The sequence below is a fragment of the Conger conger genome, chromosome 14 (genome assembly GCF_963514075.1).
Source record: "Conger conger chromosome 14, fConCon1.1, whole genome shotgun sequence".
In the NCBI taxonomy this organism is placed as follows: Eukaryota; Metazoa; Chordata; class Actinopteri; order Anguilliformes; family Congridae; genus Conger; species Conger conger.
The window spans coordinates 23,775,520-23,799,682 of NC_083773.1; the positions used below are offsets into that span (position 1 = coordinate 23,775,520).

The 24,163-nt window shown below is 46.7% G+C and overlaps 1 protein-coding gene across 1 annotated transcript in view; it reads right to left on the bottom strand.

Annotated features, from left to right (window-relative positions):
- LOC133110204 (agrin-like) overlaps positions 1-24,163 on the bottom strand; it is a 219,270-nt gene that overhangs the window by 18,369 nt on the left and 176,738 nt on the right. Inside the window, exons 16-29 of the mRNA XM_061220136.1 lie at positions 23,860-23,984; positions 23,118-23,223; positions 18,272-18,652; positions 15,152-15,277; positions 13,033-13,160; positions 11,692-11,806; positions 10,440-10,559; positions 9,664-10,065; positions 8,075-8,267; positions 7,291-7,506; positions 5,400-5,629; positions 3,126-3,260; positions 1,016-1,112; positions 396-560 (exon numbers count right to left, since the gene is read on the bottom strand). Coding sequence (XP_061076120.1) covers positions 396-560; positions 1,016-1,112; positions 3,126-3,260; positions 5,400-5,629; positions 7,291-7,506; positions 8,075-8,267; positions 9,664-10,065; positions 10,440-10,559; positions 11,692-11,806; positions 13,033-13,160; positions 15,152-15,277; positions 18,272-18,652; positions 23,118-23,223; positions 23,860-23,984 — 2,539 coding nt within the window. The remainder of the gene's footprint in view (positions 1-395; positions 561-1,015; positions 1,113-3,125; positions 3,261-5,399; positions 5,630-7,290; positions 7,507-8,074; positions 8,268-9,663; positions 10,066-10,439; positions 10,560-11,691; positions 11,807-13,032; positions 13,161-15,151; positions 15,278-18,271; positions 18,653-23,117; positions 23,224-23,859; positions 23,985-24,163) is intronic.

Below are 24,163 nucleotides of genomic sequence, written 5' to 3' on the forward strand. Positions count from 1 at the left end.
GGAGGGAGGGAAAAAAAGATAAGTGTCACACGCCGTGTGGCTCCCCTGGGAGAGAGATGCGGCACTTCTGGAATTCTAGCTGTTGTTTGCCGCGTGGAGAGAGAGAAAGAGTGCAAATACCAACACAAAATAAATAATAAAAAGCCTTCTCCCTTCCACAAGTTCTGGGCAAAAGTAATAAATTAAGACAGTAAACTAAAATAAAAAAGGCAAAATAAAGTAAAACTGAGTGACAGCTTTTCAGCTCGGCACTTGTCAGAAGAGAGAAAGAGAGAGAAAGGAAGAGAGAGAGAAAGAGAGAGAGAGAGATACGCGAGTAGAAGCTTGCCAGGACACACAGAAGTGAACACAAAGGTCATGTCAGGTATAATGTGGTTTAACCGGCGGGGCCGTACCTGATGACTGCTGGGCCCTTGCCCAGGTCGTAGCGGAACTCCAGGATGCCGTCGGTCAGTGCCAGCGAGATGAAGTCTCCCTTACCGTCATCCTTTTGGCCGTTGTAGAAGATCAGGCCATTGGACTCATTGGCTAAGAAAACCACCGTCATGTTGACCTTTTCTCTGAGGTAGAGGTTAAAATGCATCTGATTAAAATCACACACAAACAGCACTTCCTGATTTGTAAATTGTTGCATTTCGGAACAGCGAGTGAACTGTGTATTGGTGAGACATATTACTCAGAGAATAGCTCCCTATATGGTGATGTTTTCATTACAGATTAATGTAATATCTGTTATTTATTACGAATAAAAAATATGTCTAAATCCTGCTTTACCCCCTACAGAGTCAGCGGGAAGTCACCTAATATTCTCACGCTGTTTCTGAATTACAATCAACGATTTTAATTCCTTCTATTCCAGTAATACTCACTGGAAATATCATGAAAATTGACACTTGCATTAGCTCTTGGTGTGGGAATAAACCCACACCCTGAGAAGAAAGCATTTCAACCCCTAGTTACAGACTGCTACACAACCTTCCTCGGTTGAGTTTCTAAAAGAAGTGGCGTGACTTACTGCAGGTCTTGGCCATAGTTATGCAGGCCTTTCAGCTCCAGAAACGAGTCTCCACTGAAGTATGGCATGTAGGCCTCACTCTTGTCCGCCTTAGATACTGATGGAGATGTAGAGGACACAGATGAGTGTACCTTGTGATTACGGACAGTACAGTACAGTCAAGCTTCAGCAGAGGTGCAGAAACCTGGGTTTCTAGCTTCCTTTGAAGCAAAACTTTCCATGTTCCCCTGCAGCAACAGGTTTGCCCCAGGCTACAGTGACCTTGAAATGACAAATCAGGATGGATTACAGAAGATTAAGTTAGGCTGGGGATGGTAAGCGGAGCCAAAATGTTAATAAGGCAATGCAAAAAAACAAACAAAAAAGACAATAAATAAAAATGTAAATTTGCAGATAGACACAGAACATGAGCAAATGCTGCAGACACAACAAGGGAGCTACATGTCAGCCACACTTGGCCGAGCAAGGGATGCTGGGAAGGCTGCCAACTGCCTCCAATAAGGGGCAGAGGGACCATGAATCATGGCAACTTCATCCTTTCTTCCTCTCGCTTCTCTGTGTGCTGGACACACCAACTCCCGTGAGGGAACTTCCATTAGCAAGCAGCTGCTGGCTCAAACCACAAACTCATTTCCTCTCGCTTTTAGCGCACCACTGTGTCCAGTTCTGGACACCGTACAAAAAAGAGATAAATAATGCAGATGAGGCCAGAGGACTTACTGAGAAGCATTCCTTAAAATGGGCTTGTTGAGTAGAGCAACAGGGTGGAATTGGAAATAGTATATTTTCTCTAAAGAAAGCCATTACATGAATGGCATTTGGCAGACTCTCTTACAGTTGATTTGACTAAGCAGGAGACAATCCTCCCCTGGAGCAATGCAGAGTTAAGGGCCTTGCTCAAGGGCCCAATGGCCGTGCGGATCTTATTGTGGTTACACCGGGGATCGAACCACCGACCATGCGGGTCCCAGTCATGTAACATAACCACTACACTACAGGCCGCCCAGTATTAATGCATGGGATAGCTTATCACAATCTTTAACATAGGGAGAAACCATGGTGATGTTCAAGACCAGGTTGGGCACCCAGCTTCACACATGCGAGACTGCAGGCAGGATGACGTGCCTAGAGGGGCCGAATGGTGTTCGTCATCAAACACACTAATGTTCCTTTATTACCTATTTAGTCAGGGATAGTGAGAGCGATAGCTAGAATAAGAAGCTGTGAGGTTTAGGCAACACTTTGGCCGAGCGCGATCTCATTTTTCACCCGGTCCTGTTCGCTGGAGCCATTACTCACACCATTGATTCTTAAAACACCCGCCCATGAATGAATGCGCTCTCATTGATTTTCTCTCACGTCTCACTTGATCTTAACCGGCTGATAACACAGGCTCGCTCCAATAAGGGGTGTCTCTCCTGAATTAGCATTATGTCGCCGGCCGCCAGGACATAAAAGCTTTCTGTTTTGTTCTTACAGGAAAAAAATACAAACAGAACAAATTTTTAACAATGCCCGTATGGATTTCCATAAGGGTAAAAATGTAAAGTAGAGTAAAAAAATGTACTGCCAGAGTGCTGATGAAAAGCTGAAATATCCAGCCCCTGGAGCACCTCCCCCCTCCCTCAACTCTCGCGTTCAGCCCCCATGGCTCCACGGTCTGGAATGCTTCCTGAACACTTCCAATGGGAGTGAAAGAGACGCTCGCTGGCTTATGGCTGAATTGAGCACAAAGTTAATGCTGGCTTTGCTAAATCCATGTGATTCAGCATGTCCTGTTTAATCTCCTAATTCAGAATGGAAATGGACTCTCATGGCTAGGAATAAAGGAGTAACAAACTATGTGCTGCTGTACTTACATGTCTCAACTTCCCAGTCTCTCCACAGACATTCATGCAACCGGTATGGAATGAATTGTATGAACACAGAGACACTGCTCTCAAGAGACAATTACAAAAAATAGAAATGCTCAAAAAACAAAAAGTAGTAACACATAACATGCATTCAGTACTTATAACCTGATTTATAAAGCATTCTGAAACCAGGAGAAAGACCAGTTATACAGTATGTCAGCGTGTTAACTGAGAGCTAACTGCTAATTGGTCCTTACCTCTCTCACAGTGCTTTCCCTCACGTTCCATTGGACATTCACATTTGTAGCCGCCCTCTGGCAGGACTGTGCACTGGGAGGAAGGGTGGCATTTGTTTGGTTCACATGGGTTGTGGGTGTCTGCACAAGTCGGACCTGCATTTAAAGGACAAGTTGATATCAAAATTAACCTTTTCCTCAATTTAGCCTTCATAACACATCTTAAAGTATACATTCCATAAAATTGTCATACTTGTTTATTTTCACAACAAAGCTCTTTTCCATCGACTTCCTGGAAAACAATTTGAATTGAGATTTCACGTCATCGTGTACCAGTGGACATGTATTTACATTAAATGTGCACATTTTTCGTTCCCCTCCAATCAATATTCTTCCAGTTGTCAGATTCCCGCTCATCATTTAATGTCAGTCAAATCCACTCCCGGCCGTCCAAAAAATCCCCCCAAAAGATCCGCTTCACTCACGTATACGTCATATCGTGGAAGCTAGTGCTGCTGTAACTTCTGTTTCACCTTGTCTTTAATAATCGCATAGTAGACACAAAACAAACAACATTATTTTCCAAATCCTAAATCAACCAAATTCTACAGGTCCTCCGAAATGCTTGAACATTACTTTCTAAATCCTGAATCAAACAAATAACACCAATGCGAGACATTCAGAAGTATCTTTTTTAGAGTAAAGGGAGTTCAAGGGTTTACTGTATAAGGGTGGTCATTTCTTAATAGGATTTAAAATGAAGGCGACTCCAGATCAGAAGGCTCTGATCTGAATTCCCTGCCATACTCCAAGGGTCTCTTACTGTATCACTCAGATGATGGTGGTTTTAGCCGGTGCCAGAATGAATCAGAATGTTCACTTAGAAAACGTTATTATTTTTCCCCCAGACGATGGGAGGTAAAATGAGAGTCCGTAATGAAGCCCCCTGTGGTGTTCTGAGGACCCTCTTTCTCCTCTCCTCTCTCTATTGCCACTGATTGCAAATCTCCAGCTCATCCCCTATTCATCCGTCTCCCTGGCAGAGGAAAATCTGGGGCGCCAGGGCTGTTAAGCCTGCCCGTACTGTATGTTTTTATTATCAGAGATTACTGCCACTTACACTGTCACAGCACTGTCCATAGTGACCAGGTGAGAAAAGCAAAAAGAAGATTAAAGATCATAAGTAGGAAGGAGTCCATTTGTACTGTATATGAAACCAGATTTTTTTTTCTTGTTTTTTGATGGGTAGGTGGTGGGGGTGGGCAGGTATAATCACTATTGCTGCATCTGTACTGTGGACCTGACCAATCAGAACAATGAACCATTGGATGAATCCTGAGAAGCTGCTGAGACCTTCACCGCGTCTCCTCGCACGCATCACCTTGCTGCAGGGTCAAATGGGGGGATGAAAAGGCAGGATCCTGCTTCCCTGGAACAGCTGTAACACCATGTTCTCTTCTTTTTATAACACCCTTTTCTTTGAAGCCCTCATTAGCGAGTGTGACCGATCAGAGGGGCTGGTGAGTCAGTGCAAAGTGAACACAAGGGAAATTTCCAGAAGCCTTCAAAGGCTCACTGCGTTGCCGTTCTGTACGGCTGGGCTGGGCGGCAGACCACGTCTGCTCTCCGCCGTGAAATTAGTCCCCCTTTCAATCTTCCCAGCTCTTTCTTTCAGAAAATGTTTCTTTTTTACCTTTCTATTTATTGAAAAAGTATGTTCATTTCTTTGCCAGTTTGTTTTCTTTTGTTTGCTTTTTTACTTTGCAGCTAACTGAGCTCTCCTTCAACAACTGTTACATGGAGAACTTTCTCTCCCACTCACACTTCATCTCGCTGTCTAGGTTCTGTTAATTACACGTTTCTTAGAAGTGGGATTTTATTCATTGCCCAGTCAAATCTGGCTCGTTTTCAGATTACATGTTGGAAAAGCACCCACCACCAGACTCTAACTCAATCTTTCTATATAAAAAAAAAACGTAAAACCCAATTTATACTGATTTAGACAGCCTGGCATATCTTAAAGAGCACCTCAATTTGGCTAATATTGAAATTGAAAATAATATTTTAAAACAAATCAACCTAGAAAGGATTGGAAATTAAACTCTTGCTTCATTTGAAGTACTATTCAGACAAAGTGGATAGCCCAAGCTGCCAGACTGATTATTGATATTATTATATATACACACACACATATATATATATACGACATACGCACATGTGCACGTACACACACAGGTTTTGAGTTTTCCTTCAGTGAAAGATGAAGAAAGGTGGAAGCTGAAGGGATGGGCCCACCTGAGAAGCCATGGACACACTTGCAGTGGAACATCTCGGCCTCCTTGATCTGGCAGGACGCCCCGTTCCTGCAGGGGTTGGGCAGGCAGGGGTTGTTGCCGCACTCGCCCACCGCAGAACCGTACAGCACATGACCGCCCTTCTCCTGCAGGCTGTACACCATGTTATTGACATCCAGCATGCGCACGCAGCCCACCAGGCCCGTGGAGACGGAGGTCTGCTCCTTCACACTGTGGAAAGGGCAGAGGGCAGAGGTCAGAGGTCAGAGGTCAGTCCATTCACAAATGAGGGCTGTGTGCACAGGTTATATATCGTATCCAGAGCAACTTACACAGTTTAAATCCTTATAAAGGCCCCACACACATCTGCATTCGCATTGGAGTGTGGAACACAAATGGAAAGCACCTGCATGGCATGAAAAGCTGAAGAACAGGCATATATACATGTGGGCCTTTAACATACAACCTTTTTACACAGCTGGACTTAAACAGCAATCCAGGTTAAATACCTCACTCAGGGGAACAACAGCACTGGCAATCAAACCTACAACCTTTGTGCTGCTTGCCTGAGTCACAAACTATTATGCTCCACTGCCCAGTATAACACCTGCTTACTCCAGGAATGAACAGTGTATTCTTATTTCTCTAGCTTAATTTAAGTTTAAGTGAGCAATTAATTAAGGTAATAATGTGTCATCACTTTTCAGGTAGAGCCTAAAGGAACACATTAAGGTGTTTAATGTGCTTGTGAAAGACATAAGTAATGGGGCACTTTCGACCTTTAGCAATGCTAAAATCAGTATTTAACTGAATTAATAATTTATTAATTAAGATAAACTAGCTTAATTAGTTGTTTGGGGGCGTAGGACAAAAAAATGAACAATTATTTAAACCTATTAGAGAGAGCTGCCCTGACTTTACTTAAAGGCCAAAACTGCTTTAATATGCTCATTAATTCTAATCAGGAGAATCAGAAACCGTTGACTTCCAAACCAGGCTTCTTGAAACTTCTCTGGGGAGAATTCTGAATAAATTTAGCAAAGCTGGATTTTATTAAATTCTCTCTAATAATTAGTTTTTGCTATCTGTTCATCTTCTTGTGCTCACATGATAAACTTACAAACAAGGGAATACATGTGTACCATCACTTGAATTTAAATATAATTAGATAGCAAAGTGATCCAATATTATCTTGAAGCACACAGGTCAGTGAATACACAGTGTTGGTATAAGACTGATTAAGACAGGGGTTAAAAAAAGGTTTATAACCACTGCTGTAATCCTGCAATATTCATACACTGTATACACCATAGTTTTGCATGCCAGACACTAAAAGTCACGAGCATGGACTAATTAGGCATACCCACTCAGTGTTTTAAATAGGGCAATTTTTGGAAAGGCAGGATATGTGGTGCATAGAGCAGAACATTCTCTATTAAAGTCCACTCTATAGTCTTTCAGAAGAGCTGAGTAGCAGTGTGAGTCAGCCTCTCTGTAATGTTCTGAAGGCTCGCACGCACTGTTGGACATGCAGCTTAGTTTCGCGGCCCTTTAAAAGAGTAATGGCCATTACTTCACCCCTCTGCTCCGCACTTCTCATACAAATGCCTAAAATATCATTTCCTTGTCTGGTGGGGACTGGACTTCAGTCCAAAAAGAACAGTGAGTGCTATGGAGGCTTAACGCTTCAGTAAAAGCGACTTCAGAGTTAAGCCATGGACGCTCCTATACCAGCCACCGTAAAGCTCTCAGGTCATCACAACGGCATATTGACAATATCCCACACCTTTTAATTGCAAATCATACAGCAGAACTGAAGGAATAAATTCCGATCGCACGGAGAGGTGCTCCATCTGGAGAAACAGAGATGGTAATTGGACAGGCGCCCTTACTCCTGAGTCATGTCTTCTGGCACGCCCCCGATGAAGAGGTCCGTGTCCAGGTTGAGACCCTCGGTTCCGGGCGGGCTGCTGCCCTCGATGTGCAGCTCTGCGTCCACGCTGAGCACAGCGCTGCGCCGGTTCCGGGTCACCACCAGGTGGTGCCAGCGGCCTGGCTGCACCGCCACCTTGCTCTGCAGCGTGCCCGTACCCGAGCCCGTGTTGAACCTGCCCAGAGGAAACCACGTCAGGAGACCACGAGAGACACGCGTGGGCCACCACTTTATCCGCTCAAAATACTGAAGAAACTCAGTTCCATAAATGGCTCACATTTATAAAACTTATAAATGTGAATGTTGCAATGAATACATCTTTCAGTGAAATGCAAAATGTGACTGGAATTAATAATGCAGCATTATTCTGTTTTGTGATAACCTCACATAGGTAACTGTATTATGCAGTTAAGTTTAGTGTTAACCTGAACTGTGTTATGTTAAAGTATACTGAGATTCTTTACCATCCCTTACAGTGCTCATCCTGCACACACAGTGTGTACTTGAGAAAACAAGCCTGTCCTACAAGATTAGCTTGCCTACCACTGCCTGAGGATATGATTACAAAGATTCTTCCTTGGCTTCTCCACAGTTCCCCGGTTTCAAACCCAGCTAAGCAGGATGTACTGAAGGTGGTCACAGAGGGATCAGTGTGCAGTATACACGAAGGGAGGCTGGCACCGGCTGTTAGGACAGGTGCAGCCCCATATCCCCAAACATGGCTCCACTCTCTCTGTACTCACCTGAGCTGCACGTAGCCCGACACCAGCGCCAGGGACAGGAAGTCCTTCTTGCCGTTCTGACCGTTGAAGAGCAGGAGACCGGTGGTCTCCGAGGAGCGGAACTCCATGGCGATGCGCACGGTGTGGTAGGCCTTCATGGTGGTGAAAGCCAGGTAGGACTTCCCCCCGAAGGACGGGATGAAGTACTTAATGACTGCGGGAAGAGGGGGGGAGGGGTGTGAGCACCAGGACAAGCATCAGACCAGTCACATGACCACACAGTCTTTATTAGCATCACATTTCTCTGTAATGAATAACACGTACCATGTACTGTACCATACTGTACCAGAGAGTGACTTGCTTTGTGTATCGGTATTTTTAGTTGGCTAGGTAAGCAGTGTTTGGATAGTTAAGTTTGGTCACTTGCTCTGTTTGTTTGTTTCTTTGTTCAAAAAAAAATAAAAAATTGGCCCTCGTCCTTATCTTTGTACAGGTAGCAGTTGAAATTGTACTTCCCTCTAGGGTCTTTCAGCGAACTTATCTCTGGTTATGGGTATGCACTTTGTTGTACGTCGCTCTGGATAAGAGCGTCTGCCAAATGCCAATAATGTAATGTAATGTAAATAAAATATTAATTTGCAATAAGCCAATAAAAACAGTGTGTGCGTGTGTGTTTGTGTGTGTTTGTGCGTATTTATGTGTATGTGTGCGCACACACATGCATGAGCGTTTTTCGGCTGTAAGTGGATGAGAATGCAGTGGCTGATCCCTCGTCAGTCATTAGCACAATTCCTGCTAATGAGCTAAGCTAGTTTCCCCACACTGGCGCTGAGATTCCTGCTTCCTCTGGTACTGGGTTGCTTTCAGGAATGTGTCGGAAACCCTCCCAACAGCAGCTGTCTGATGAGGCCACTTCACATCTCTTTCTCCTCCTAATCACGCGTCTGATCAGATTCTCCGTCTCCGCCCTCACTCAGCCCCGCCCGCCGCAGCGTGATTGGCACTTGGTGATTCATGATTAATGCTGAGGAGCGTTTCGGGCCCTTAACTATATAATGTAACAAACGACAGACTACTAGCACTTCGATTAACTCTTTGATCTGAGGAATACTAGAGAGAGGGGACTGTATACCAAGCCTGGATAGAGCTTGTAACCACTTTCTTACTGTGTGCTGCTACTAAGTGCAGCATACAAAGCCTCCATCTTACATATTGCTTTAATATGGTAAATGGTAAATGGCTGACATTTATATAGCGCCTTTATCCAAAGCGCTGTACAACTGATGCTTCTCATTCACCCATTCATACACACACTCACACACTGACGGCGAATGGCTCCCATGCAAGGCACCGACCAGCTTGTCAGGAGCATTTGGGGGTTAGGTGTCTTGCTCAGGGACACTTCGACACAGCCCGGGCGGGGGATCGAACCGGCAACCCTCCCAACTGCCAGACGACTGCTCTTACTGCCTGAGCGATGTCGCCCCCTGATATGATATGATAGATACTACCACTGTGTTATCTATAAGTGCACTACTATGGTTATTATTGCTGGCTATGTCTATGCCTATATCCCTTCCAGGTTTGGTGTCAGGACTGGGAGGACCCACCTTTCTCACACACGGCCCCGCCCCACCCCGCGGGGCAGATGCAGGAGAAGTCGGTGCCGTCGTCCTCACAGGTGCCGCCGTGCTGGCAGGGGTGCGAGTCGCAGGGCAGCGAGGGTTTGCGGTGCGTGGGCACCAGCTTGGGCCTGGGCGGCGGGGTGGTGAGCGGGGGCGAGGTGGTGGCGTGGGGCGTGGTCATTTGGGCAGCCGTGGTGGTCCTGCGCCGACTGGAGGGCCGGCGGGTGGTGCCCAGCCAGCTGGTGGAGGCCGGCCGGCGGGTGATCAAGGGCGCGGTGGGGGCCGGGGGGGTGGTGGTCAGGGGCGCGGTGGGGGCCGGGGCCGTTGTCGCGGTGGACGTGGCCATGGTGATTGTGGTGGTGGTGAAAAAGGGAACAGTCGAGAGGCCTAACAGAAAAGAGAGAGAGAGGATGGCTTGTTCCCGCAAAACACTCAATCCACCAGAGTTGTCAAAACTTCTCAATACTCAACATTCTTCAGTTGAAGGTTCAATAAATATTAATGTCACTATAAATTCATTCATCAAAATACGCAACTAATATTCCATTATAGACTAATTTTGCTGGAGCTGCTATTTAACCAGCAGGTCATTCAAAATGTGGAATAAACGGGTTCTTGAAGTTTTCACCCAAACAATGACTCCAATTAATGCATTAAGACCTGAGCTAGAATGGAGATGAAAGACATGACTTTCGAGAGACCCCTGCTGTAAAGGGTCAGGACAATAAAAGACTGAAGAACAGAAGGGCTCAGTGGGTTACCGTGGTTATTGAAATGGATATGGTCCTCCACCGGCTTCTTCACGACTATGGCTGCCTCCTTGGCAGACTTGAGCTGTTTGAGTAGAGCCCCCTCGATGTCCTCCACAGTGTACCGGGTGTCTGGGGAAGGGACCATGGAGCACAAAGGTGAAACAGAGAAGGGCCCAAAAGCAATCTTTCACCCCCAGCCATGGTAGGCCCTGTGTACACAATGATCTTGGCAAAAGTTGAAGGGACAACATTTTTGCCTTCAGTTACGGGGGAAAGGTTCAGGTCTTCAAGGATTTCATTCAGGCCTTCTTCAATAACCAGTGGCCCATACAATCCTCACGTAATAAGCAAATTAATATTTTGCCCAATTTATATTCCGGTTTTTGTCTTGTTTGGCTTGTTAAATTTGAATCTTTACACACTACTGTCATGTTTTTCCATTTTCTCACACTTTTCACTTTTCTCCATTTTAATTCCTGTATTTTAAAACATAAAGGGGAAAAACATTTATCCAATTAAGAGCTGGTGTCATACAATGAAACTCAAAAACAATTGCTATTTCCATAATGACAATCAAATAATTAAGGACAATTTTCTGGGGTTTTAAAACCAGCTTTGCCATGAGTATTAACAACTGTATGTGATAGAGCCTCCACAAATATCATGAAGCATTAATACATATTAATGTATTACTCCAGCATGTAGCTACAACAGAGCAGTGAATCTTTCAGCCATAAACGGAAGCGCAGTCCCTCTGTCTGGGACAGTAATGCACTGCAGATAAGTGGGCCAGGACGAAGGTCCGGTTATCTGAAGGCTGTATCAGTAGCCGGAGGCTGAAAGCGGCGTGAGTCGCCTCTCGGACAAAGCGGTGGATGGAAAGTGAGAGCGCGACTCTCCCATGTCACCGCAGATGGCCATCATGGCAGCCAGTGTGGAGAGCCCTGACAGACCCCTCCGCTGCAGAAACGTCTCTGCACAGAGCCAATTATTCTGAGCATGATGGAGACTTTGATGCAAGGCGGTTTAAAATCAATGGACAACAAACTCAGCACCCCCCACCTTGCGTGGCAACAGCCATTGCTGGGAATGGACACATAATAAACCAAAAATAGAATATAGAAATAAAAGATACATAAACTGTTTCTCAAGTGAATTTTGTGATGTCATAAATACAATCAATCCCATAGTTAATGGTATTTGTAGTTAGAGACCTGAGAAATATTTTCGGGACTTGTTTGTGTCTATCCAGTCATTTTACCTGGGTCAAAGTGGGCCTCCACAAACGCCAGGATGGAGTTGCTGGGTGCCAAATTCCGAACCCGGACACTCTTGAAGTCCTTGTGAACAGATGATTTTCGGAACAGCTCATTCATCTGAGAGAGAGAGAGAAAAAAGAGAGGTAAGCAATGGAAAAAACATGCAAATGTGCAACAAATTAAACAAGAAGGATAAAAATACATGTGCAATATTGTGTTCACAATTTGATCCAGGATCACATGGTCCTGTTGGCGCAAGGAGGGATGTGGAACCACTAATCACTGTACCAAAAGCCTGTCGGGTCCCAGCATGCAAACTGACATTTAACAGTGGCGCAGAAGTAATTAAACTGCCACATTTTTGGCGGCCGGCTTAAATGTCAAGTTACTTAATACAGCGCATACCCACTGACTACTTTTCCTTTCTACTGAAACTCAGATATTTTGTGTCGGCTAACGTTGACGGTCTTGCTTAACCGAGGCTCTACTTCTAGCACTGTGGGAGGGGGGATCTGTTTAGGGGACAAATGGTTTGACGCTGGGACCCTGCCAAAACATGGCCCACCTCCTCTACTCCCCAGTCGCACCTCCTTTTCACCTCCAGACTGCTCTTCCGCTGTATTACGGGGGAATTCAGTCGACTTCTTTGGTTTTATTTTGGGGCAAGTGGAGCGGAAGGGGTGGGGGGTGCAGGGGTGCGGGGGTGTCATGTTGTATTATCCCCAAACCCGCCCCACTTCATTTCAAGTGCACCCACTTGTGAGGACATCTTTTGTAAGCTAGTCAGATATACACTGTGGGAGGCCTCTCCACTCAATGGCTATAAATGAGGGTGACACACAAAAGCTTCACATTGATACACTCTCTTCATCTTCTTCCCAGCTCCTTTAAAAATGAGTTTTGGCGACAAAGCTTTGCCAAAGGCTGCTGCACGTGCACCGCAGTGACCCCTCTGGTCTGGAACTACACTTCATTTATCAGCTCTCACAGCTGGCTGAGGGTGGCGGAGCCGAAGGAAACAGGCTTCAGCTCAACCCCGATGGCTCTGAGGCAGGCCCCCAGCTCCATATACATACCCCCACATATGAGCCTGACCCCCAGTGAACCTACTGACCTCACAAACAGCTCAGTCCAACAGAGCTGCAGAGCTGCATTCCTGATTAGAATGATTGTCTGATGATTCAGAATGATATTGAAACTAATACGCCCTCAAACCTAGCAGACCATAAAAGGGTAGAGAAAAAAAGGCTATATTTGATGGTGTCCTGTTCCATGAAGTATGTGTAACTGTTACTGGGATACATATTATAACACGGTATTTGGCAGAAACTGAAGACACTTACAGCACTCTCAATGCTCCGGGCGGTCTCCCCAAAGAGCTCGGATTTGGGGTCCTCCATCTCAGGGGTGTAGAAGACCTCCTGGCCCTCCACCTCGTCCAGGTGGAGGAATCCGCTGAACTTCACGGTGGCTGTAACGCAGGTGTACACAACTGTGGTTATAGTTATAGTTTGGACCAGGAGGGGGCGCCAGAGACAGCGCTCCAACAAAGTCCAGACAGTCACTGGGTAGGAAGGAGCAGTCTGGAGGGGTTAGTTGATGGAGCAGTCGTGATGTTAAACTCGGCAGGTTTGCTGTTGTGCTTGTGCGTGTGAGTGGAGGGTGGGGGTACGCTGCAGTGAGGGTGGACCATGACTGAGGGCGAGTGGAGGGGGGGGGTGGTCGAAATGGGCTGGAGTTTACCAGACTCCCTCTCCTCCAAAAATCCAGAGGAGGCACGGAGAGCTAAGAGGAGAGAGTCCAGTTAGAGAAAGAAAATCGCACAAGAGACAAGGAGGAACAGCAGTGTGATTAGCCAAGAGAGAAAACCCAGACGTTATTACCAGAAAAAAAGGCCCCTTTCAGACAGTCTATTTTCAATGGGCGTCTAGGCGACAGCCTGCAATAAGAGACTGCCTCCGACCCCAAACATTGCTCTGGGGGGATGGATGTGGGGGGTAGGCACTTATTTATTAAAAACCTGGAGTGAGAAATAAAGTTTCTAAAAAACAAGAGGAGAAGAAGGGGAAAGGAAGGGGTGAGGAGCGGGTCTGATGTTGGGTTTCACGCAGGCCACAATCAGCTCAACAAATTGCCCAAATCAATCACGGGCCGTCCGTTTGGGCCAGACCGGGACCGGGAGGAACGCTTGTGTGATTATCGTGAAAGATAGTGGTAATTGTCTCCTAATCCTTCAGAAGGGCGACTGGCAGAAGCTGGTCACATTTGTATGATAAGGGCTGTTTTTTTTCTCTTCTCTCAGACAAACATCAACTTAAATCTGAGATCGCTAAAAAAGGGACAATAAGACAGCTGAGATTTTGCAGTAAAAAAAGAACGAAAAGGAAAAACGATGTGACTGGAAAGGCATTCAGAAATGCCAAGGGCGCTGAATTACTATCTTGGGACTTTGGCTTTGAGGACAAAGAGGATGACATCACCGGATTCAGCCCACAGAACAGACAGACCCCTTCTATGCTGATGGCCAATACTTCGGCGGAGGGGGTGAGGGTGGAGGTGTAGGGTTTGATACGGGATATTACGAGCCCCTCAGAAAGACAGAAAAAGCTTTCCTAACATTTCTGTACCTCTGTGCTGGGGACCACACACACCTGGGCCACACCTCTCTGTCAGGGACAATTTTTCACCTCACATCCAGAGGACTGGAGGAGGACAGGGTTTAACAACCACCAGTATGTTAAAAACAAATCACACATTAACATTTTCTCCTCAGTTTGTCTTCATAACGTATCTAAGGACTCTGAAGTGCCAGTTTTTCCAGGGAAGTGGGTGTCTGCCTGCTGCTCGGAGAAGCTGCCAAAGCAGCTCACGCCAGCTGTAGGCATCAAACGCAGAGCGCTTCTCATTCCCACAGTGGGGGATTTTCCGCTTTGTTCTTCGCCCCTGGGACAGGGCAGCGATAATTTGTGTTCACACAGTGAGGCTCCTGAAGTCATGATCCATCTTTCTCCTTCACGGAGCGGGGAAAGGAAACTCAGGGGTCACTGCGTACACACTTCACAAGTCACAGACGGCCGTAAACAAGTTTGGGGGGGGGGGGGGGGGGGTGCTGGGGCTGGGGTGTTGAGTCTGGAACCTTAAAGAGAAAGGAAACTCCTGCTGAACAAAACAGGTTTTGAAAGATGTGGTAGCTGGTTGAGCAGTTCAGGCCAGCTCCATACACAACACGGTTTGACCGGCTCAGGCTAGGTTTTGAAACAGCTGGTAGCTGGTTGACCAGTTCAGACCAGCTCCATACACAACGCGGTTTGACCGGCTCAAGCTAGGTTTTGAAACAGCTGGTAGCTGGTAATTTCAAGCTGTTCATAACTGGATTTTACACCAGGGACAGTAGAATGCAGGAGCCCCGCCCATGTTCACAACTGGTTTGACGTCCTTTATGTGGAGAAAGGGGACACTTACGCGGACAGTTGCTCCCGTCCGGGTCGCTGGTGGGCGTGATGCCGTCGGGACAGCAGCCAAAGGGACTGTTGTCGCAGGACGAGCGGACCTTGGGGTCAGGTGGCGTGCTCTCATCTCCGGCTTCGTCTTCAGAAAGGGGAGAAGATTAACAATTCCACATCAACAACAGCACCAAGATCAACACCAAGATCAACACCAAGATCAAGCCAAGATCAACACCAAGATCAACACCAAGATCAATCCAAGATCAACACCAAGATCAACACCAAGATCAATCCAAGATCAACCCAAGATCAACACCAAGATCAATCCAAGATCAACACCAAGATCAACACCAAGATCAGTCCAAGATCAACCCAAGACCAACTGCAGCCTGACAAACCCACTGTTTCATCATTGTGGCATTTGGAGCTGAAGTTCTTTCTCAGGGTGCTAGAATTGGACCCCATATTGGGGATAGCAGTGTAGGACATTGTTTGGAAACTGGGCTTGTAAACCTGAAGTTGCCAGTTTGATTACCAGGTGTGATACTGCCACTCAAACGACCTGAATTGCTTCAGAATATTCCATACAGACCGTTGCATAAAAGGCTAGCATTAATGTTGCATGGGTTGAAAAGTCTGCTGACTTCCCCACAAAAAGCATGATAAATATATTTTTTAAAGCGGGGGTTGAATGAACAGACATATCTCTGAACATGCCTACACCTGTTATTCTAACCTACTGCTGGTGGACGTGGGGGGATAGTGTTTCTGTCCCGACTGCTTCACATTTATATGCAGGCAAGTAGTGGACTCCTTCATTCAGAGCAAGTTAACAAAGGACCGGACGCAAAATGGAGCCCGCCCCCAGGCCTGGGGCTGGGGCTGTAGGCACTGATGCAGCTGACTGGTGGAGAAGCTGTCAGAGAGTGTACACAGCGTGTATGTGTCGGGACTGCTCAATGCAGCCCAAGGCCCCCGGGGCCTTCACTCTCACCCATATCCAGTATCAGCCTGGCCTGACATTTATAAAGGAGGGGGGGGGGGGGTTGAAGCATACCACAATGAAATAGAGGAACAATGTGCTTTCAATTTTTTTGGGACTTTTTTTTTTTTTGCTCAGTGTAAAAATGTACATCACAGATGTTCTTTGGAATGCTATACACTCAGAGAGCACTTTATTAGGTATTTTTGGACTTATTGGTCTTCTGCTGCTGTAGCCTATCCACTTAAGAGGTTTGACATGTTGCGTGTTCAGAGATACTTTTCTGCACACCACTGTTGCAATATGTGGTTATTTGCATTGCTGTCACCTTCCTGTCAGCTTTGTCCAGTCTGGCCCTTCTCCACTGACCTCTATCATTAACAAGGCGTTTTTGCCACCTTTTTGTTTTTCGCACCATTCTCTGCAAACTTTAGAGACTGTTTTGCGTTAAAATCGCAGGAGATCAGCAGATTCTGAGATATTCGAAACAATCATTCCACGGTCAAAGTCACTTCGATCACATTTCTTCCGCATTCTGACATTTGGTCTGAATAAAATATGAACCATGTCTGCATGCTTTTAAGCTTTTTTTGTTGCTACATTATTGGCTGACTGAATATTTGCAATATATACGCTGGTGTACAAGTCTACCTGATTAGGTGGTCATGGAGTGTATATTTATCACTGTTAATTTCAGAGACTAAAATGGTTCAATTGAAATATTACAATAGTCTACACAGAATGCTAAATTCCTCTCAATGTCATGCAAATTTGTTTATACATACATTACAAAATACATCTTTTTTCATTAGGACACTTTTATCCAGTGAAACTTATAAAATCATACTGCATATTACACGGCTAGATGCTTTACTGAAGCACATCAGGTTATCAAGTATAGTACATAATAACCGATGTTCTCTTTGACGTATCACCTGTTGAAACAACCAAATTCACCGAATTTGTCCTTTGTTCAAGGTTGACTCACCTAGAAATAGAACTGGGGACACTAATCACCGCTACACCACCCCGCTGCCCTAAATCCTCAGCTTTAAGCGCAAACACACTGATTGGCTGGCACAGTGAAACGCTTTTATCTACTCTGCTACCGTCTGAGCTCTATCGTCTCTCCCCGAGGGGGATGCAGATTGCACTCCATCAAAGATTAAAAGCGGCCCTCAAAAACAACAGCAACGGTGGCGGAACGGCGGATGAGCCATAAACACTGGAGGGAAGTCTTCAAGGACTCGGGCGCGAGGCGTGGTGAATGACTTTGGCGAGGGGCGCGGGCCGATGTCCCCGGGCGTCCGTTTCCCGCTCGGCGGGGGATTTACGGGGGGCGCGCTCAGAGGGAGCGGGGCGTGGCGGCGGGAGGCGGTGGCAGACGGGCCGTCGCTCCTCGCGAAAGACCCGCGGGCGACAGAGGCCTCTTTAGCAGACGGCCGTCGTCTCCCGTCACAAAGCGGACATGTTTCTTGCAGAACAGACAGGGCGAGCCGTCGCGTGTCAAACTGCACTTTCAGACCGCTGCGGGATGCAGCCACCTTTGGGATCAACACATTTGGATATGTAGTTGAGGAGGAAACAGGAGTGTTTTGATTTGCTTCATATTTACAGTTCCTTTCGTAATTACTCTGATTAGAATTGCCATTCAATCAAATTCTGATGCGTTTCCTCCTTGACTTCGCTAATTACTCTGATTAGAGCTGCCATTCAATCAAAGTTGCACTTCAGCCTTAACTTTGAGAAGAGAATGCAGACAGGTTCCAATTACTTTCAGATATAATGCTGCAGAAAAGGACCCACAGGACAAAGCACACTTTTGTTAGACTGAACACAACTTTGCCTTCTGTTTATCAAGAAGACAAGGAAATCAAGTCCAGGAAATGTCCAAAATAGTGTTTGACAGTGAAATAAAACTCCACAGTTCTTTTTAAATCACAACCAATTAAAAATATCAGATAGTCACCCAAAATTAAATTCCTCACAAAGCTCCCCGCTGATGAGCAAAATTCAGTGCACTGATATAAAAACAAGCATACACTCTGTAGTGTAGTGCATACAATGCATATTGCATAATTACTTTCCTCACAGACCACCTGGCCATTTCAGTAACAGAGGCATGCTGGGAAATGTAGTGAAGGACAGAATTACCGACAGGCTCCTCCCCGCTAGCCTCCTTTTCGCCGCTACCCTCTGCATCGTCGTCACCGCTGGGGTCCCCGCTGCCAGACTCCTCGAAGGGGGTGGTCGTGCGGGGGCCAGGGGTGGTCGATGGCGGAGGGGGTGTGGTGTGGGGCTGCTCGGGTGGGGTGGTGGGCTGTTCGGTGGTGATGGGGGCGGGAGTTTCGGGCTCTTCTGGCCTCTCTGGTGGGGCGTTCTCCACCAGCGAGGGGTCCTTGGTTGCCTCCGGCTCCATCTTGTCCTCCTTCAGGTGTGGCGTGGGCAAATTGGGGGGTGTGGGGAGTCGGATGACGGAGGGGGCGGTTGGGGAGGGTGTGGGACTGGCTGTCGGCCCAGGCGGCAGGCTGGTCTCTGGGGGAGAGGGGGAATGAAGGGGGGGTGAGGACATATGGAAGTGTCTAATCAGCCTCCACCTCCCATTTGCTTTCGCCCATTTCTAACCCCAGGAGACGACTCACATAGCTGACTGAAGACATGTATCTGAGCTGACTGCTCAACAACACTGTCAAATCACTTTCTGCCGGAGAGAAACAACCTTTGAAATTGAAAAGTCAGTGTTCTAGAACTCAGTTGCGATAGTTATATCTGCATTAGAAATTTCAGTCCAGAACATTATAATCAATCACGTTTGTGATCTTACATTTACTTTTTTATGGGTTAAAAAAAGAAACACCTTTTGAAGTTCATTAGCAACTGACATCTGGCCATCTTTAGCAACTACACTCAGTGGGCACTTTATTAGGTATTTATTATATTTTTTTCTTAGACTTCTGCTGCTGTAGCCTATCCACTGAGAGGTTTGACACATTGTGTGTTCAGAGATGCTTTTCTGCATACTACTGTTGTGGTTATTTCGCGTCATTCTCTGCAAAAACTCTGGACTGTCGTGTGGAGATTAGCAGTTTCTGAGATATTCAAACCACCCTGTCTGGCACCAACAATCATTCCAAGTCACTTAGATCACATTTCTTCACATTGATCACATTGAAAAACAGCTGAACCTCTTGACCATGTATGCATGCCTTTATGCATTTAGTTGCTGCTAGATGATTGGCTGATTAAATATTTGAGTTAACAAGCTGGTGTACAGGTGTACATAATAAAGTGATCATTGAGTGTTTATTTACCTTGACTGCGTCAGTGATATAATCATATTTGCTTTAGACCGACTGCATATCCATTTGACCCAAAAACGGCAGGAGGGAAATGGGAACAGACACATAAGCTACAGCGTTCCCAGGCAGCGACGGGCATTAAACGCGAACATCCCGATAAGCACGGTGCAGAAACGCCAGCGCACCGCGCCTCATCTGGGAGAGATGAAGGAAGGAGCCGGCGCTGCAATCCCAGGGTGCAGCAGGAAACCAGGATCCGCTGCACTTCAGGCGAACACGTGTGCATAATTTATACACATTTTAATTTTTCACTCCTGCCAGCCGGCTTTAATCAGGAGCAGCCGGATGTCTCCGGAGATGACTGACTGATACAAAGAGGAAAGGGGAAAAAGAGTGGGGTTTAAAATCTGCCTTCAAAGGACCCCGAACTTAGCGCGTCCCCCTGCGTGGCAGCATCCGTTGCTGGGAGCGCGGTCTGCCCGACCCGGAGGGTCCCTGGTCCTCCTCGTCACCCGGGGGGCGAGCCCCGGGGAGCCGCCAGCCTGCCGTCCAAGAGAAGCAGCACACCAGGCAGTGGTGGATCAAAAGAAACGTAACCGGGGCAACCCGCGGGGGAACTGGAGGGGATGCCTCAGCAGCTCGGTCAGAGAGATTAGGCAGGATGGATAAGCCTTAGCAAGAGTGACTGCGTCTTCAGCTGTGTGTCACATGACCCTGGATGGAGCTCGTCCTGCCCCTCTTCGGCAGTTTCAGTCTGTTCTACCGCTTTAGGGAATTTGCCGGAATGACACATTCGCCTACGCCTCGGCACCGGCACCAGTGGGTACCAGGGCGATGAAGCAGAGTGTGAAATCCCCCAACCTTGAAAAAAAACAATAATATAATGAGCCCTCAGTGTGGAGCAAGGCAGACAGGGAGCGAGGGCTGGTAGTGTTCGGCTGGGGGGGAGGCTGAATCAGAGCGCGTGCAGTGGATTTGTTTTGATTCGCTTGCTACGTTTTCCCCTTGGTTACACCTGTCAGTCAGGAGCGCAGTGTCACGTCCAAACCCAGCCGCAGACAGGAGGACGCAGGTAGCTCAGAGCCAGTCTCCGTGACAGCCGTGAACCGTGCTATTAAAAAAAATACAAAATAGAGAGAGAGAGCGAGGGAGCCAAAAAAGGAAACTGGCAGGAGGTTCAGTGTGGCGGAAGCATTCCTTAATCGGGTTTAATGCTGCATTTGATTCTCCAAGAGGCAGGCAGCCATATTGTAGGGGGAAATAATGTCACCTGCTTATGTGGAGCAAGCTATCTTTGGAAGTCAGTTACTTAGAAAAACTGAGAGAGAGGAGTAGTGAATGAGAGACCAACAGACAGAGAGACAGAGAGAGAGAGAGAGAGAGAGAGAGAGAGAGAGCACAAGGAGAGAAAACATGAAGAGAATGAGAGGCAAGTGACAAAAATGTACAGAAACAGAGATGAAAAAACTGGAAGATAAACACTTCCATAGCTCTGTTGTACCATATGCTCGCATGCACTCTGCCAATTCGTGCTAACGCATAGGTGAAGCCCTCATATGTGAAACAGAAAATGCCGCCAACTGTTGGCAAATGTTTCCTTCAGTCAACTTATTCAAAGCAGTCTCTCCATAAGGCAGACATGGTCGCTATGGCCCAAAAAATGTATATTACGGATAAGTTTGGGAGAGACCTCCCTTGTCTGGAGTGGATATCACCCACTCAAATGCTGGGACACAGAGAATCTGAGACCCAGACCTACAGATAGACAGCGCTTGCTTCACATAGACACTAGATCAGATCCTACCCACGAGGCCTACCTGTTTGGATTATTAATACACTGGTAGAGTATAAACACATCTATCTTTTTCTGTTACCTTAGAAGGCAGCAGAAATGGGTAGTACTGCTCAATCCACAACCTTCTCAGTATTGATTCCTGTATCATATCTCAATTCAATTCCATTTTATTTGTGTAACGATTTTTACAGAGACACCGTCAGAAAGAAGCTTCACAGAGGAAACAAAGGAAAATTTGGTAATCGGGGCTACTCCAAGGAGCCCTTCCCCAGAAACCCTTGGGACTGCTCTACGTGGACTTAAATAGTTTATGTGCGGCCGGGATCATTAATGTGTCACGCTGTTTTAGTTTGTCTGATCTGTCAGCACACGGAGACGGGCTAAGGGTGCGTGACCAAACCGCTCAACACCTGGTGCTGGCCCGGGTCCAAGAACCCACAGCTGGCATGGCGTTCCACAAAGAACGGGCGTCTCAGCGCCGTTCTCAGACACAGAGAGCTGCCGGCCCTGAATCCGTGGCCCCGGCCCCCACCAGCACTCCCGGGAAGATCTCGTCATGGGAGGGAACCCAGTCTCGGTGCTCATTGGTCCTGAGCTGAGGACAGCTCGGTGGTGCGGTCGGGAAGCGAAGGAACACGTGAACGGATTGAAGGATGTTCTGCACAGAGTCTCCGTCTAAACCGCTAATCTGCAGCGAGGTGCTGAGAGCGGAAGAGAGACGCCCGGGGGGATTCAGAGACCGAGCTTTCTGCCAAAAAACATCTCTGTCGCTCTGCCGCCAGACGCTTATGATTCACTCAAAATCCCTTTTGACCCCCACACAAAATCTCAAAAAGTTTTACCCACACCTCTTTTTCAAAATCCCCTGTCAAACTGTACATTTTTCCACTGAAAGTTGTATTTGAAGGAAGTAATCCCCTACCCCTCAAATTCAATAGTGTTTACTGTTTACCTCTTAATCCTTCCCCCAATGGCAGCCATGTTTATTGCGCACGTTGTGACACTGCTGGTTAGAACAGAGCGTGATTGGACAAGAAGTCCCTGGATGCTTAAGGCTTTTCACGCTTATAAAAGGCCAGATTCACACAAAATGACACCTGTAAGGAACAGAAAAGGCACTTCTGTGTTCAATGTCAAATGATGCTTTGGCGCTTTTCATCACGTTGCCCTCGCCCTGACTCTCACACAACCGCCTATCCTGTAAAGGACTGGGACCAGAGAGGGGATCATCTGTTAATGAATCCCTTTCACCGCTAAGAGGGAGGAACACTAGACCACTGCTCAGGACTACAGTTCTTTCAGAGAGCTGTAATGCATCAATAGCGTTCACGTGTTCCTGGTCGACAGGAGGCGGGGGACAGTTTGGAGTCTTGCTCTAATTAGCAGGCAATTTATAATTATAACTACACTGAAATTGAAAATATATACAGTATATCGATCTTAGAATCTCCAATGCATGTTCTAAACAATATTTAATTTCACAACAAAATTCATGACATTGTACGTCTGAATAAGCCAAACCAGGTAGCTTACGAAGATTAAGTTAATTGAAATGAACACAATATACCTAATATTGAGGCAATTTTTCCCTGGTTCTCTGGTGAGTCCCAAGACTGAAACAGTTATTGGGCAATATAGGAAGACCTGCGCTAGTTAGAATACTTCCTGGTATGCCTTGAACAAATAGAGATGATATTGGGCAATGTAGTCCATAAAATGAAGGAGGGAGATGAGATCAAGTAAACTGGGTTGAGACATAATTAATTATCCATTATGCACTAGTACCAAACTCCCCTTTCAAATAACCTGAACAGCTCCCTTCCAGGGGAAACGTGAATCCCTGTGCCACGCGTTGGTCTTAACCCTGTGTTAATAACACCCTGTCCAGGAGAGGGCAGGTTCTCACCTGAACACTGGCCCGGGTGCTGCACGGTGATGTCCATATCCTGGCGACAGGCAATGGTCTTCAGCTGGCATTGGTCGGCGTAGGTCACCCCGTCAGAGCCACAGACCTGATTGGATCACAGACCCGCAATGTTCACACACTGCCCCCACCTGCCCTCCACCTCCCAGTATAGCCCCACGCAGCTGTGAAATCACTCCACTGCTGCTCGCACATAGCTAACCCTCCCCTAACATGCTGTCTTCTGCAAACAGCGAGAGCACAAGAGCTGCAGTAACTTCAATACATGAACACCGCAACACTGATTTAGAGTAATGTGGCTTTTATTGATAATTGTTCACTCTAAGTTCACTTTATTATGATACATGTGGCAGTTAAGGGCAACAGTCTGACACGGTGTTATGATTATAATTTAAGTAGTGCCATCTCTCTGCTCTATGTCTTTTCAGTATAATTCTGGCTGATCTGTATCTTATCGTTCCTAGTTCCTACAGTATGATGTTTATTAAATGTATCACGCTATATCACCCTTCACTTTGAATGAGAATGCTTGCCAAATAAATAAAAACAGGTACAAATAATGATTGTATATGTCCTCAAGTTCTTTATATGATTTTATTATCTGATGTCCTCTTGTGAGATCAATAAGTGTTTAGCCCCATGGGCCTTGGCGAATATGACTAACGTCTGTGTAGGAGCTGCTTAAATGTACTGATGAGGGAGGAGTCGCGCGGGGCGGACGGACCTTGGTCTTGTTGGCCTCGTCGCAGTCGGGGGAGGGGCATTCGCAGTGGGCCTGGCCGTTGACCTCCACGCAGGTGGCCCCAAACTTGCACTCCATCTCGTCACAGGACGCGGGAGCATCGGGACCTGGGGGAGGACAGGGAGCGCTTTACCCCTGACCGCTTCCTGTTCGGTTCCTCAAACAGTCATTCGTCATGGGCCATGAGGAACAGGACACATTTTTCACTTTGTTTTTTTTACCCCCACGCTCCATTTTCCCCTGTCACGTTTCACAAATTCGGTTAAATGATCGCTATTATACCGCC